At 42.6% G+C, this 14792-nt stretch overlaps 1 protein-coding gene across 2 annotated transcripts in view; it reads left to right on the top strand.

Annotated features, from left to right (window-relative positions):
• The window catches only part of LOC121003290 (ubiquinol-cytochrome-c reductase complex assembly factor 1), a 122491-nt gene that overhangs the window by 8046 nt on the left and 99653 nt on the right, over window positions 1-14792 (top strand). The window contains exon 2 of one of the 2 annotated variants that reach the window (XM_040435014.1): window positions 12672-12773. In XM_040435014.1, coding sequence (XP_040290948.1) covers window positions 12672-12773 — 102 coding nt within the window. Of the gene's footprint in view, window positions 1-12671; window positions 12774-14792 lie in introns of those variants that run through there. The other variant, XM_040435015.1, reaches the window with a different exon arrangement.

Raw genomic sequence — 14792 nt, forward strand, 5'->3', positions numbered from 1 at the left:
CGGTACAATGCAGGGCGTCCAAGTTAAACCGTCGCTTGGAGTGAAGCCACAGCACATGAAAGAAACACCGGCCGCCCTGGCGCTAACTATGCAGGGGGATCAGACTTTGCACAGCCACCCTGCTCTGAGGCGTTTTTCATGGACGTGCGCTGTCTTCATTTTCCACGGACAGCTCACGTACCCATTGATTTAAATGTGTCTGTTTACACATCAGTAGTTTTTTACTTTGGTCCGTGATGTGAACCAAACACGCCCATTGAAGTCAATGGGTCCATGAAAATCACGGACACAACACGGGTGGCATCCGTGGTGCATCCATTTTTCACAGAAGACAGATAGGAAATGCTCTTGAAATAAATTTTCAGCTGAGCAATGTCTTTGGATTACGGCTGACACACGGAGGATAAAAACGGACAGGCAGACCATCCACGGATCCTTCACCGACATTTTCAAGGATTAAATAAGGACGTTTTTTTTTTATCTACGTAGTACTAAAACGGAAATGTGAACGAGACCTGAGGCCTCAGTGTATTTCCCAGTAATGATCCCAGCAGACACAGCTGGGATTGCCTCAGGCGGGGGAAAGTGATGTACTGGACTGTGGGGAGGGATTGGCATAGGCCAGTACCAACCTACATGCCACTCTATTAGAATCCAGCCCATGAAATCTGAAACGACAAGCCTCAGCAAAGTACATCATGCTTTGGTGAAACAATACATCTTTGTGGATTTCATTATACCTCACCCAGCTGAGCATTCTGGGTGAGATATACACCCCCTCCAGTACTTTACCGCACATTCGATAAGCGCTGTTTACAGGCGTTTTTATCAGGCATTTTTGAGGCGTATTTTGGGGCGTTATTGTATTTTGGAAACGCGTGTCGTACGCACGTTCTTGCTATTGACCACAGAGGCGTACAATGAAAAACAGAGGTGTTACGCGCGACAATACGCCCCAAAGAAGCTCCTGTACTTCTTGGGGCATAGGGCGTTTTACAGCGCGTTCGTACGCGCTGTAAAACGCTCAGGTGAGAACCATGCCCATAGGGAAACATTGGTTTTTGCCTGTTGAGCGTTTTACAGCGCTTAGGAACGCGCTGTAAAACGCTCAGGTGTGAACCTAGCCTTATCATCCCCCTTGCGCCTGAAAAGTGGTGTTAGGCCCCTTTCACACGGGCGACATTTCCATGCGGGTTCAATGCATGAGGTGAGCGCATTGCACCCGCACTGAATCCGGACCCATTCATTTCTATGGGGCTGTGCACATGAGCAGTGATTTTTACGCATCACTTTTGTGTTACGTGAAAATCGCAGCATGTTCTATATTGTGCGATCGGGAGACGATCGGGATGGGGACCCGATCTTTATTATTTTCCTTTGTAACATGGTTATAAGGGAAAATAATAGCATTCTGAATACAGAATGCATAGTACAATAGGGCTGGAGGGGTTAAAAAAATAAATAAATAAAAATTAACTCACCTTAATTCACTTATTCGCGTAGCCGGCATCTCTTCTGTCTTCTTCTTTGAGGAATAGGACCTTTGATGACATCACTACGCTCATCACATGGTCCGTCACATGATCCATCACCATGGTAAAAAGATCATGTGATGGACCATGTAATGAGCGTAGTGACGTCATCAAAGGTGCTATTCCTCAAAGAAGAAGACAGAAGAGAAGCCGGGCTGCGCGAACAAGTGGATTAAGGTGAGTTAAATTATTATTATTATTTTTTTTTTTAACCCCTCCAGCCCTATTGTACTATATGCATTCTGTATTCAGAATGCTATTATTTTCCCTTATAACCATGTTATAAGGGAAAGTAATACAATCTACACAACAACTAACCCAAACCTAAACTTCTGTAAAGAAGTTCGTGTCTGGGTACCACATTCAGTTTTTTATCACGCGCGTGCAAAACTCATTGCACTCGTGCGCTAAAAACTGAACAACGGAACGCAATCGCAGTCAAAACTGACTGCAATTGGGTACCTACTCGCGCGGGTTTGCCGCAATGCACCCGCAACGCATCCGGACCTTATCTGGACACGCTCGTCTGCAAGGGGCCTTAAAAAGTCACAACTAAGTGTTTGCAAGTTTTTACCTTCTACTTTTTTTTTATTGTCGCATCTCCCACTTTTCACCGCCCTCGCCACTTTTTTAAAAAGGGGCTTGGCAAGGGCTGGAAGGGGATGTGGCCAGTCACCCCGACAAATTTATGTTCATTTGCGCAAATGAAGCCAGAAATCTACGGCAGCTCTGAGCTGTCATAGGGTGTATGGACTGCAGGAGGATGCAACTCATTTATGACGAGGCATGTGTGGAAAGGGCCAGTCATGATGAATCCCCTCCACCTTGTTACACCTTGTACCCTCAACTCTGGATGTTCTTGTTGAAAACTGTGACACTGTTGGGCTTAATGAACAGCTACAATTTAGCAGTTTTATATAATATCTCTAATAAAGAACAAGATGCGTGTAAGGCTACATTCACACGACCGTATGTGTTTTGCGGTCCGCAAAAAAAACAAAACAAAAAAAAAAGGATGACGCCCGTATGCCATACGTTTTTTTTTTTTTTTTGTGGATCCATTGTAACAATGCCTAAAACAGACAAGATTAGGACATGTTATTTTTTTTTTTTTGCGGGGCTACGGAACAGACATACAGATGCGGATAGCACACGGTGTGCTGTCCGCATTTTTTACGGCCCCATTGAAATGAATGGGTCTGCATCCTATCCGCAACAAAAACTGAATGGACACGGAAACAAACAACGTTCGTTGTTCATGTAGCCTAAGTTAGATCCATCTTACGATAAATATCATATGTAAAGACTAAAGGCGGCCATTCACATTAGATAGAAATCGTCTGATGGTTGAACATCAGTTGAAGAAACAATCATCTGGTGACCGTTCTGTTGGCAGACACTGCCATGCACATGTTAGTCCATATTGGAGGTTACAGCTGATCAGACTGCCCATACATGTTCAATAAAGTTGGGCGGTGGACAAAAGATCTTTCTGGCATCTTTTGTCTACAAACAGTCTTTCTATGACTTAGGCCTCATGCACACGACCGTTCCGTTTTTTTGCGGTTCGCAAAAAATGGAAGCCACCTGTGTGCCTTCCGCAATTTCCGGAACAGGACAGGCGGCCCATTGTAGAAATGCCTAGTCGTGTGCATGAGGCCTTATTGGATGAAAATATGAAACATGGCTGACTTCTGCTCTGACAATGATGGTCTATTATCAGGCAGCTAATACAATTCGTAATTAAATTTGACCCAAGGAACAATCTCTTTGGTTGAAATCTTCCATTTTGATCAACTATAGACTAATGTGTGGGTACCTTAAAGGGGTTAACCAGGAAAAGATAATGATGACTTATCCTCAGGATAGGTCATCAGGGTCCAGGTCCCGGCACCCCCGCCAATGAACTGTTTCAGGCAGAGGCAGACTGGGAACCTAAAGTGGCCCTGGAAAAAGCCTAAAAGTGGCCGCATGTTGTAGTTAGGTTCAGACTGACAGAAGACAGGGCAGCACACATAGGCAGGGACAACATAAGTAGGAGGGGCCAGCAATAACTCAGTGCAGCACAAAATCCCGCCCCTGCAGAACCAAATAACACAGTGCAGCACAAAATACTGCTACCCCTGCCACAGTATTTGACTGTATCACCATCTGGAAATACAGTTTACTTCAGGAGAGCACCTGAGGCCGCCGGCCAAGTGCATAGGTACCTGATGCTTTTAGCATTAATTAACGCTGAGAAGATAAGATCGTTATGTACTTGGTAGGTGGCCCCCTGGACTTTGGCTCATTGGCTGCCCTGGAAATTTCCCTGTAGGGTCTATGGCCAATCTTCCCCTGGTTTCAGGGAGCCGTTGTACTTACCAGAGCTCTGGCTCCTGGCAGCTTTCCAAGGACAGCGCCATACATATAGTATGTGGTGGTGCTTGGTATTACAGCTCAAGCCCCATTGACTTGAATAGGACTGAGCTGCAACTAGCTCATGTGACTGATGTCCCTGGCCTAGGAAGAGGCTGCAGGGTCCCGGGTGTCCAGAGGATAACCCTTTTGGCCTACAGTCCACGAATACATTTATTTGTACAATTAGTAGTTTGGACTGGATAGCACTGCTGTTCTCTGGCCTCACACAATCTGTGTATTGAGACTGGAAAAGAGAGTAAAACATCTTCGTTCTTTTACACACAGGTGTCCGCCATACGTTTGATAAAAATTTTTCCAGACAAGCCCGAATCAAGGGCAGCTATGAAGGGTAAAACAGTATGGACAGTTCTTTCATTAAAGGGATTGTGTCCCTTCAGCAAATGGCATTTATCATGTAGAGAAAGTTAATACAAGGCACTTACTAATGTATTGTTATTATCCATATTGCTTCCTTCGCTGGCTGGATTCATTTTTCCATCACGTTATACACTGCTTGTTTCCATGGTTACAGACCACAGTGCAATCCATCAGTGGCGGTCGTGCTTGCATTTCTATGGGGCCGTGCACACATCCATAGTGTTTGCCAATCAGTGCGGCCATTCTGCAATTGATAGAACATGTCCTATTCTGGTCCATATCGTGGACAGGAATAGTCCTTTGATGGGAGTGAGAAAAATGCCAAAAGGTGTCCAAATTTTACAGATCCGTTATTTGTGGAACAAAATATGTTTACGTGCATGAAGCCTGAGGCTGGTGTCAGATACCTGTGATGCTGCTGAATTTAGGGTTATCTATAAGGCCTTGTTCACATCAGCGTTCAGCCTTTCCGTTCTCCTGCTCCGTTATAGGAGCAGGAAAACGGAAAGGACGTATTCGGCTCATAACTGAGCCAAATGGAGCCTACGGACCTCATAGACCCCCATAGACTATAATGGGGTCCGTTATGTTTCCGCTCAGAAGATGATTTTGAAGCGGAGACAAAGGTTGTGCATGCAGGACTTTTGTCTCCGCTCCAAAATCATCTTCTGAGCGGAAACCTAACGGACCCCATTATAGTCTATGGGGGTCTATGAGGTCCGTAGGCTCCGTTCGGCTCAGTTATGAGCCGAATCCGTCCTTTCCGTTTTCCTGCTCCTATAACGGAGCAGGAGAACGGAAAGGCTGAACGCTGATGTGAACAAGGCCTTACTGCTGCAATACCCTCATGGTTGTCCTATAACAAACTTCAATGATCCTAGGGTTCTGTGGTCCAGCTATTGCGATCCATCAGCATCTGACACCATACATATGATATTTTTTCCACGTGACACAGTATTGTTGTTTTCGGCTGCAGCAGTTATAAGGACAATACACACCGCGGTCACTGATTACAGCATACAATAGGAAAGTAGTGTGGTTTACTGTGACAATGTCTGACTAATACACAGTAATCATCATAATATACCATAATACGAAGCCCGAAGCTTCATTGTATGCAGTGTGTTTTTATGCTTCGATGATCTCTGCCGGGGTAAGAAGAGCCTTGGGCCCTGACATGACACTTAGATCATTCGCTTTATTGAAACAGCATTTCTGCATGGTTGCTCAATAGGGTTAATGAAAGAACAGCGAGGCACGTATCAGCAGAGACGAGAGCAAGGACTAAGAGGTGTAGCCGCCATGCCCTACCTTTTTCAGAATGTCCTATACTCCTAAAAAAAATATATATATTCATATTGCTTTAAAGAGGTTGTCCCCCCCCCCCCCTACATTTTCAAACCATCACCTGAATATGAATACTTTTGTCATTGCATTAATATAGCGTTTGTCCTTTCCCTTATTTTTCTCTCCACCTCATTGACATGGCTGAGGTGGTCGCACATGCTCAGTCCATCCTTCCACTGCCATCAGCCACCTCTACTGGGGTAGTAAGGCCTCGTTCACACAAACGATACGGATTAGCTCCGGATGCGTTCAGTGAAACTCGCACCATTTTGCAAGCAAGTTCAGTCAGTTTTGTCTGCGATTGCGTTCAGTTATTTCCGCGCGGGAAAAAAAAAACCCTGAAGGTTTACAAACAACATCTCCTAGCAACCTTCATGGAAAAACGCAACGCACCCGGATTACATCCGGATCCAATGCGTTTTTCACTAAAGCCCTATTCACGTATATGGGGCCAGGGCTGCGTGAAAAACGCAGAATATGGAACAGGCTGTGCTTCTCACACAACGCAGAACTGATGCGTGAAAAAAACGCTCATGTACACAGACCCATTGGAATCAATGGATCTGGATTCAGTGCGGTTGCTGTGCGTTCACATCACGCATTGCACCTGCGCGGAAAACTCGCTCGTGTCAAAGGGGCCTTACAGGAAAAGGTCTTCAGCAAAAAGGACAAACCTAGGAAAGGACACACCATGTCTGCCATGTACTATATGGTATCTGATTTAAATATGAGCGAACCCCTTTAATGAGGAGGTCTTTTGTCTGATACATAAAATATAGATAATTAAAGGTGTAAATCAGGTTTTCTTATTTAATCATGGCTAACTGTTCTGGATACTGAATAGCAAGTTATGCCTTTTATATTAAAGGACTAGAAATGCTTCTATATAACATTCCATTTTAAATAAACGTCTCTCAATGTACGTAATGCAGAACTATACGTTACCTACTCCCATCTCCCTGCACAAACGGGAACGTGTCACCACGATCTTGGACTATTATCTGCAGTAATACATGAGTAATACTGCAGGTAAGGAGTCCCGATCGCTATTCCTCCTGATCCCCCATTGTCAGAACTGCTGTGCATGCGCGCAAGCCCACTCAATTATGTTAGCACAGTAGAGCAGTCTGGACTGTTTGTTTTAGTGCAGCTTTGACAGTGGGGGAACAGAGGACAGTAGAAAAATGGTCATCTAGACTCCTCATGTATTTCTGCAGACAGTAGTCCAAGTTTATGCCCGCAGATTCCCTTTAAGTAGTCTAATAAGCTGGGTGACAACATCATCTGGAGTTGTGATTATGGGCACACAGGTTGTTACTCAAATTTCTATAAGTAACTAAGAATGTGCTTATATTTAACACCTTAAGGACTCAGCCCTATTTCACCTTAAGGACTTGGCCATTTTTTTCAAATCTGACCAGTGTCACTTTAAGTGCTGATAACTTTAAAACTCTTTGACTTATCCAGGCCATTCTGAGATTGTTTATTTGTCACTTATTGTACTTCATGACACTGGTCAAATGAAGTAAAAAAAAATCATTTTTATTTATAAAAAAATATCAAATTTACCAAAAATTAGAAAAAAATTGCAAATTTCCAAGTTTCAATTTCTCTACTTCTATAATACATAGTAATACCTCAAACAATAGTTATTACTTTACATTCCCCATATGTCTACTTCATGTTAGGATCATTTTGGGAATTATATTTTATCTTTTTGGGTATGTTACAAGGCTTAGAAGTTTAGAAGCAAATCTTGAAATTTTTCGGAAATTTTCAAAAACCCAATTTTTAGGGACCAGTTCAGGTCTGAAGTCACTTTGCGAGGCTTATATAATAGAAACCACCCATTATATAAACTACACCCCTCATGGTATTCAAAACTGATTTTACAAACTTTGTTAACCCTTTAGGTGTTCCACAAGAATTAATGGAAAATAGAGATACAATTTCAAAATTTCAATTTTTTTGGCAGATTTTCCATTTTAATAATTTTTTTCCAGTTACAAAGCAAGGGTTAACAGCCAAACCAAACTCAATATTTATGGCCTTGATTCTGTAGTTTACAGAAACACCCCATATGTGGTCGTAAACCGCTGTACGGGCACACGGCAGGGCGCAGAAGGAAAGGAATGCCATACGGTTTTCGGAAGGAAGGTTTTGCTGGACTGTTTTTTTTGACACCATGTCCCATTTGAAGCCCCCCTGATGCACCCCTAGAGTAGAAACTCCAAAAAAGTGACCCCATTTTAGAAACTACGGGATAGGGTGGAAGTTTTGTTGACCCCATTTTAGAAACTATGGGATAGGGTGGAAGTTTTGTTGGTACTAGTTTAGGGTACATATGATTTTTGGTTGCTCTATATTACACTTTTTGTGAGGCAAGGTAACAAGAAATAGCTGTTTTGGCACCGTTTTTATTTTTTGTTATTTACAACATTCATCTGACAGGTTAGATCATGTGGTATTTTTATAGACCAGGTTGTCACGAACACGGCGATACCTAATATGTATACTTTTTTTTTTTATTTATGTAAGTCTTACACAATGATTTTATTTTTGAAGCAAAACAAATCATGTTTTAGTGTTTCCGTAGGGTATGATTTTTGCGGGATTAGATGACGGTTTGATTGGTACAATTTTGGGGTGCATATGACTTTTTGATCGCTTGCTATTACACTTTTTAAGATGTAAGGTGACAAAAATGGTTTATTTAGCACAGTTTTTTTTTTTTTTTTTTTTTTTACGGTGTTCATCTGAGAGGTTAGGTCATGTGATATTTTTATAGAGCCGGTCGATACGAACGCGGCGATACCAAATATGTATACTTTTTTTTTTTTTATGTAAGTTTTACACAATAACAGCTTTTTTCAAACAAAAAAAATGATGTTTTAGTGTCTCCATATTCTGAGCCATAGTTTTTTTTTTTTTTGGGCGATTGTCTCAGGTAGGGGATCATTTTTTGCGGGATGAGGTGACGGTTAGATTTGTACTATTTTGGTGGGCAAACGCCTTTTTGATCGCTTGCTGTTGTACTTTTTGTGATGTAAGGTGAAAAAAAAAATTGTTTATTTAGCACAGTTTTTATTTTTTACGGTGTTCATCTGAGGGGTTAGGTCATGTGATATGTTTATAGAGCCGGTCGATACGGACGCGGCGATACCTAATATGTATACATTTTTATTTATTTTTTCCTATTTTTTTTTTTTACTTTATTTGGGGAAAATGACGTTTTTGTTTATTTTAACTTGAAACTTTCATTTTTTGGGGGGGGGGAAACTTTATTTTTTCAACTTTTTTTTTTCAACTTTCTTTTCAATTTATTTGTTGTCCCACTTTGGGACTTGAACTTTGGCGGGTATATTCCTTTACAATACATTCCAATACTTCTGTATTGGAATGCATTGGCTGTATGAGTAATACAGTGTGTATTACTCATACAGCTTCCGGGGCCTGTGAGATCCAGGGGGCTGGATCTCACAGGCTCTTCACCGGAAGGCAGCGCGATGCCTTTCTTAGACATCACGCTGCCTTCCATGCCATCGGGTCCCCCCTACAGCCGCATGGGGACCCGATGGCACCGCCCGATCGCCGCCGCAACCGCAGGTAAAGCCTGCGGATTGCGGCGATCGCCGATACGGGGGGTCACATGACCCCCCCCCCCCCCCCCGGCGTTGTGACAGGTTGCCCGCTGAATGATTTCAGCGGGCATCCTGTCCCAATTAACCCCCGCCGCGCCGCAATCGCGGTTTAAACCCATGACGTACCGATACATCATGGGTCCTTAAGGACTCGGGAACAATGCCGTACCGATACGTCATGGGTCCCTAAGGGGTTAAAGGGAACCTGTCACCGGGATTTTGTGTATAGAGCTGAGGACATGGGTTGCTAGATGGCCGCTAGCACATCCGCAATATCCGGTCCCCATAGCTCTGTGTGCTTTTTTTGTGTAAAAAAACCCGATTTGATACATATGCAAATTAACCTGAGATGAGTCCTGTACGTGAGACGAGTCAGGGACAGGATTCATCTCAGGTTAATTTGCATATGTATCAAATAGTTTTTTTTTGCACAATAAAAGCACACAGAGCTATGTACTATGTACAGAAAGTTAATACAAGGCACTTACGAATATATTATGACTGTCCATATTGCCTCCTTTGCTGTCTGGATTCATTTTTCCATCACATTATACGCTACTCGTTTCCCTAGTTACAGACCAGCCTGCAATCCATCAGTGGTGGATAGAGAAATCGTCAGCCACTGATGAGATGACCCCTTTAACCCCTTCCCGACATATGACGTAATAGTACGTCATGGCGACAAATGTAAAAGCCGATGTCGGCAGATTAACCATTTCTATGCCACGGTCAGTGCTGACCGCGGCATAGAAGGTGCATGCGGCGAGTGAGGGAGCCCATCGGGTCCCCGCGCTGCTGTGGCGGGGACCTGATGGGTGACAAGGCAGCCTGATGCCATGCACAGGCTGCACAATGCCTTGCACAGCATCGGGACCTGCCTTCTATGGGGGCCCAGGAGATTCAGCCTCAGGCAACCTGTTAGTGTATTACTCAGTGTAATACACTAACAGGCAATGCATTACAATACAGATGTATTGTAATGCATTGCAGAGGGGATCAGACCCTCAAAAGTTCAAGTCCCAGAGTGGGCCAGAAATAAAGTTTAAAAAAAAAAAAAGCAAAATCTAAAAAAGTTTCAAGTAAAAAAAAATAAAAATAATGCCCCCTTTCCCTGATTTTATAATAAAAAAAATAGAAAAAAAAGGAAAAAACACATATTAGGTATCACCGCATCCATAACGACTGGCTATATAAATATATCACATGATCCACCCCATCCGATAAACACCATAAAAAAGAGAAAAGCCAATTTTGTCACTTTACATCACAAAAAGGCATATGTCCTACAAAATGGTACCAATAAAACCGTCAAATAATTTTTGGTCACCTAACATCACATAAAGTGCAACACCAAGTGATCAAAAAGGCATATGCCCCCCAAAATAGTACCAATCAAACCATCACCTCATCCCGCAAAAAAATGAGACCCTACCTAAGACAATGGGGCAAAAAAGTTTAAAAAAAAGCTATGGCTCTCAGACTATGGACACTAAAACATAATTTTTTGGTTTAAAAAATGCTATTATTTTGTAAAACTTAAAAAAAAAAGAAAAAGTATACATATTAGGTATTGCCACGTCCGTAACTATCTGCTCTATAAAAATGTCCCATGACCTAACCCCTCAGGTGAACACTGTAAAAATAAACAAATAAAAACTGTGCCAAAACAACCAATTTTTGGTCACCTTGTCCCATAAAGTGTAATAATGAATGATCAAAAAAATATGTACCCAAAAATGGTACCAATAAAAACGTCAACTCTTCCTGCAAAAAATGAGCCCCTGCACAAGACGATTGGCAGAAATATAAAAAAATATGGCGTTCAGAAAATGGAGACACAAAAACATAATTTTATTTTTTTCAAAAATGCTTTATTATGTAAAACTGAAACGAACAAACAAAGAAAGTAGACATATTTGATATCATTGCATCCGTAACAACCTGCTCTATAAAAATAGCACATGATCTACCCTGTCAGATGAATGTTGTAAAAAATAAAAAACAGTGCCTCACAAAAAACTTAATATTGAGCAATTAAAAATCATATGTACCCCAAAATAGTACCAATAAAACTGCCACCTTATACCCTAGTTTCCAAAATAGGGTCACTTTTTGGGGATTTCTACTGTAAGGGTGCATCAAGGGGGCTTCAAATGGGACATGGCATCTAAAAACCAGTCAATAAAATCTGCCTTCCAAAAACCATATGGCGTTCCTTTTCTTCTGCGCCCTACCGTGTGCCCTTACATCAGTTTACAACCACATTTGGGGTGTTTCTGTAAACCGCAGAATCATATTGAGTTTTGTTTGGCTGTTAACCCTCGATGTGTTAAAGAAAAATATAGATTAAATGGAAAATTTGCCTAAAAAGTGAAATCTTGAAATTTCATCTCCATATTCCTTTAATTCTTGTGGAATACCTAAAGGGTTAACAAAGTTAGTAAAATCAGTTTTGAGTAACTTGAGGGGTGTAGTTTCTACAATGGGGTAATTTATGGGGAGTTTCCATTATGTAAGCCCCACAAAGTGACTTCAGACCTGAACTGGTCCTTAAAAAGTGGGTTTTGGAAATGTTCTTAAAAATTTTAAGAATTGCTACTAAAATTCTAAGCCTTCTAACATGCTAAAAAAATAAAATGACATTTACAAAATGATGCCAACATAAAGTAGAAATATGGGGAATGTTAAGTAATAAATATTTTAGGAGGTATCACTTTCTGTTTTAAAAGCAGAGAAATTGGAATTTTTAAAAATTTTTGCTAAATTTGGGATTCTTTCATAAATAAAGGTGAAATATATTGACTCAAATGTATGACTATCATGAAGTACAATGTGTCACGAGAAAACAATCTCAGAATGGCTTGGATAAGTAAAAGTGTTCCAAAGTTATTACCACATAAAGTGACACATGTCAGATTTCCAAAAAATGGCCTGGGCAGGAGGGCGAAAACTGGCTCGGGGTAGAAGGGGTCAAATAAAAATTTGGGCAGCAGCTGTAAATGTGAAAGTATAACAAAAGAAGCGTTACTTGTCAGTTTTCTCCCCCACCACTTCCAGCCTCTCGCTCCCGTCTTTCCCAACGCGATTTGCTTCCTTGGTTGCAATAGTGACCATGTCACCACCGCAGTTTATAAGTGGCCTCAGCAGTGACATCCCATATACTACTGAGGCCAGTGATTGGCTGCAGTGACCTGTTGTGTACAGAAAGTCACTGCTGCAGTCAGGGAGATGACGTCAATAGAGCAGGACCTGAATTCGGCAGTGGAGGAAAGTGGATCGCAAGACAGCTGCTGTTCAAGTTTTTATTCTGTTTAATGAACATTCCACCAACCGTTTACTTTTATATGTTTTTTTTTTTTTGTTTTTTTTCTAGAACCTACAGGTACGAATTAGCTCGCAGATTGCGGCTTGCAGTGCAATACAACACAGTGCAGCACAGAACCTATGGCACAAATCATGTCTCAACACAAGAAAGGTGAGTCCTATAGGACTATATTAAACATCTGAAATCCATTTGGTCTCCATTATGAATAAAAAAAATTGTGCTTAAATGTCAGCTCATATGAATACTATCTGCTCTATCTATCTACCTAACTAACTAACTATATACATACACAGGGTGAAGCAATATTAAAAGGGTTTTCCAAGACTTTAATACTGATGACCTATCATCTGGATATGTCATCAGTATCTGATCGCTGGGGGTCCGACACCCAGGACCCCTGCTGATGAGCTGTTTGAGAAGGCACTTTTCCCTAGTTTTGACATCCCTAGTGCTGCATGCGTCTGCTCGCAGTCGCAGTGTGAACAGAGCCTCGCACTGCAGACACATTGCTTCACTTCTATGCTGTACAGCTGCATTCATAGTTCTGCAGGTTGCTGAGCTCAAATCTCACTTTATCCCCTGCCTTTTCAGTGCCAGTACAGGTGGCTCATATTTTGAAAAGTGTAAGCTATTTCTGCCTCAGTTTTTAAGTATCAGTGCCACAGACCTGATTGCGGTTTAGCCCCATAAATGGAGTTAAACCATTCATTATCACATGACGTCGCTTCCAGCGGCATTTATCCAGACACCACGCCAAGAAAGAACATTTCATGGCTTTAAAATAATGAGAGGCAGATTCCGGGTGCCGGTGACTTTTTGTCACAGAATCCACAGCAAACTTCCAGCATTAAAAGACCCTATGTTACTGAACGTGTCATCAGACAATTACCTACCTAGCTTTACCCACGGAGAGCCCGGTCCATCACGGAGAGCATTGGAGAATTTCATGCTTATCGGGGGAGCTGTCTCAGTGAAAAAGGGGATATGTCCGTTTCAGCTTGGACAACCCCTTTAAAATTGTGTTATGATGTTAAAACTTTTTAAAGAATTTTATGCACTTGCATAGCGCTGACATATTCCGCAGCCCTTTACAGACATTAGCATCAAGCTGCCCCCAATGGGGCTCACAATCTAAGTTCCCTATCAGTATGTCTTTTGATATTACAGCATTATAATATTATTATTATTATTATTATTATTATTATAATAACATTGTATCTGCGATTCAATATTGGTGATGATTACAGCTTATCTACTCCCCCTCTCTGCCCACCCCCTCCTCACAAATCAGAGAACATATTTAGAGCACTCTCCCATCAATGGGTCAGCTCCAGGCAGGCTGTTCCTGTGGTCCATGTGGCTACTTTAGCGCCTGTAATGCAGAGTATTTACACAGTTATAACATGTTTTATCTAGATACATTTTCTCTGTTAAACTGTTAGCTGGTTTCTTCTGCACTATTTGACAGCAGGCTATCAGGAGGGAGAGAAGCTGAGCTTTGTGATATATAGTTTTATATGGCTTGTAGCAGGATCCCCTCACCCATGACTGCACCCCATGCGACTCAGGACCTCCCACCTGGACAGGAAACCTGAGAAGATAAAACGTTCACACCCCCACCAAGCCCCAGTTCAGGTTTCCTGTCCTCCGGATGGGAGATGCTGAGAGGCATGTCCAGCGGAGATCCGCTGGGATTCCTCACCTCATCTATAGCCCCTGCCGCTGGGGGGTTCCGGGGCAGCTTCTACCGAAGGGGACCCTTTCCCAGGGGAGTGGTATTCCTGTGGCAGTGTCCGGGAGCCGCTCCCCGTAAGTCTGCCTGCGTCCTGCCTACTGTCCGAACCTGCGAGGAGCCGCTGTGGCCGTGTTCAGGCGGCTCCCCAGGTCTACTTCCGGGTTGGGGCCTCCGCCAGCATTCGGGTAGGCCGCGTGCATCAGCGCTTCTGCGCATGCACGCGGCCACGTTCTGCATGGCGCTTCTTCGGTGACATCAGCGGAAGGGGCGGAGCCTCCTCCCCGGCAGCAGGGCCGGAAGTAGAGCCGAGGCGCATCCAATAAAAAATAGAAATGCGGCTGCAGGAGCAGGCAGCCAGCGGATTGGCACACAGTGTTTGTGCTGAAGAGGATTCTAACTTGTGGCAGTAAGTCAGAACCCTCAGATGGACGCGC

Source organism: Bufo bufo, chromosome 6 (assembly GCF_905171765.1).
Source record: "Bufo bufo chromosome 6, aBufBuf1.1, whole genome shotgun sequence".
In the NCBI taxonomy this organism is placed as follows: domain Eukaryota; kingdom Metazoa; phylum Chordata; class Amphibia; order Anura; family Bufonidae; genus Bufo; species Bufo bufo.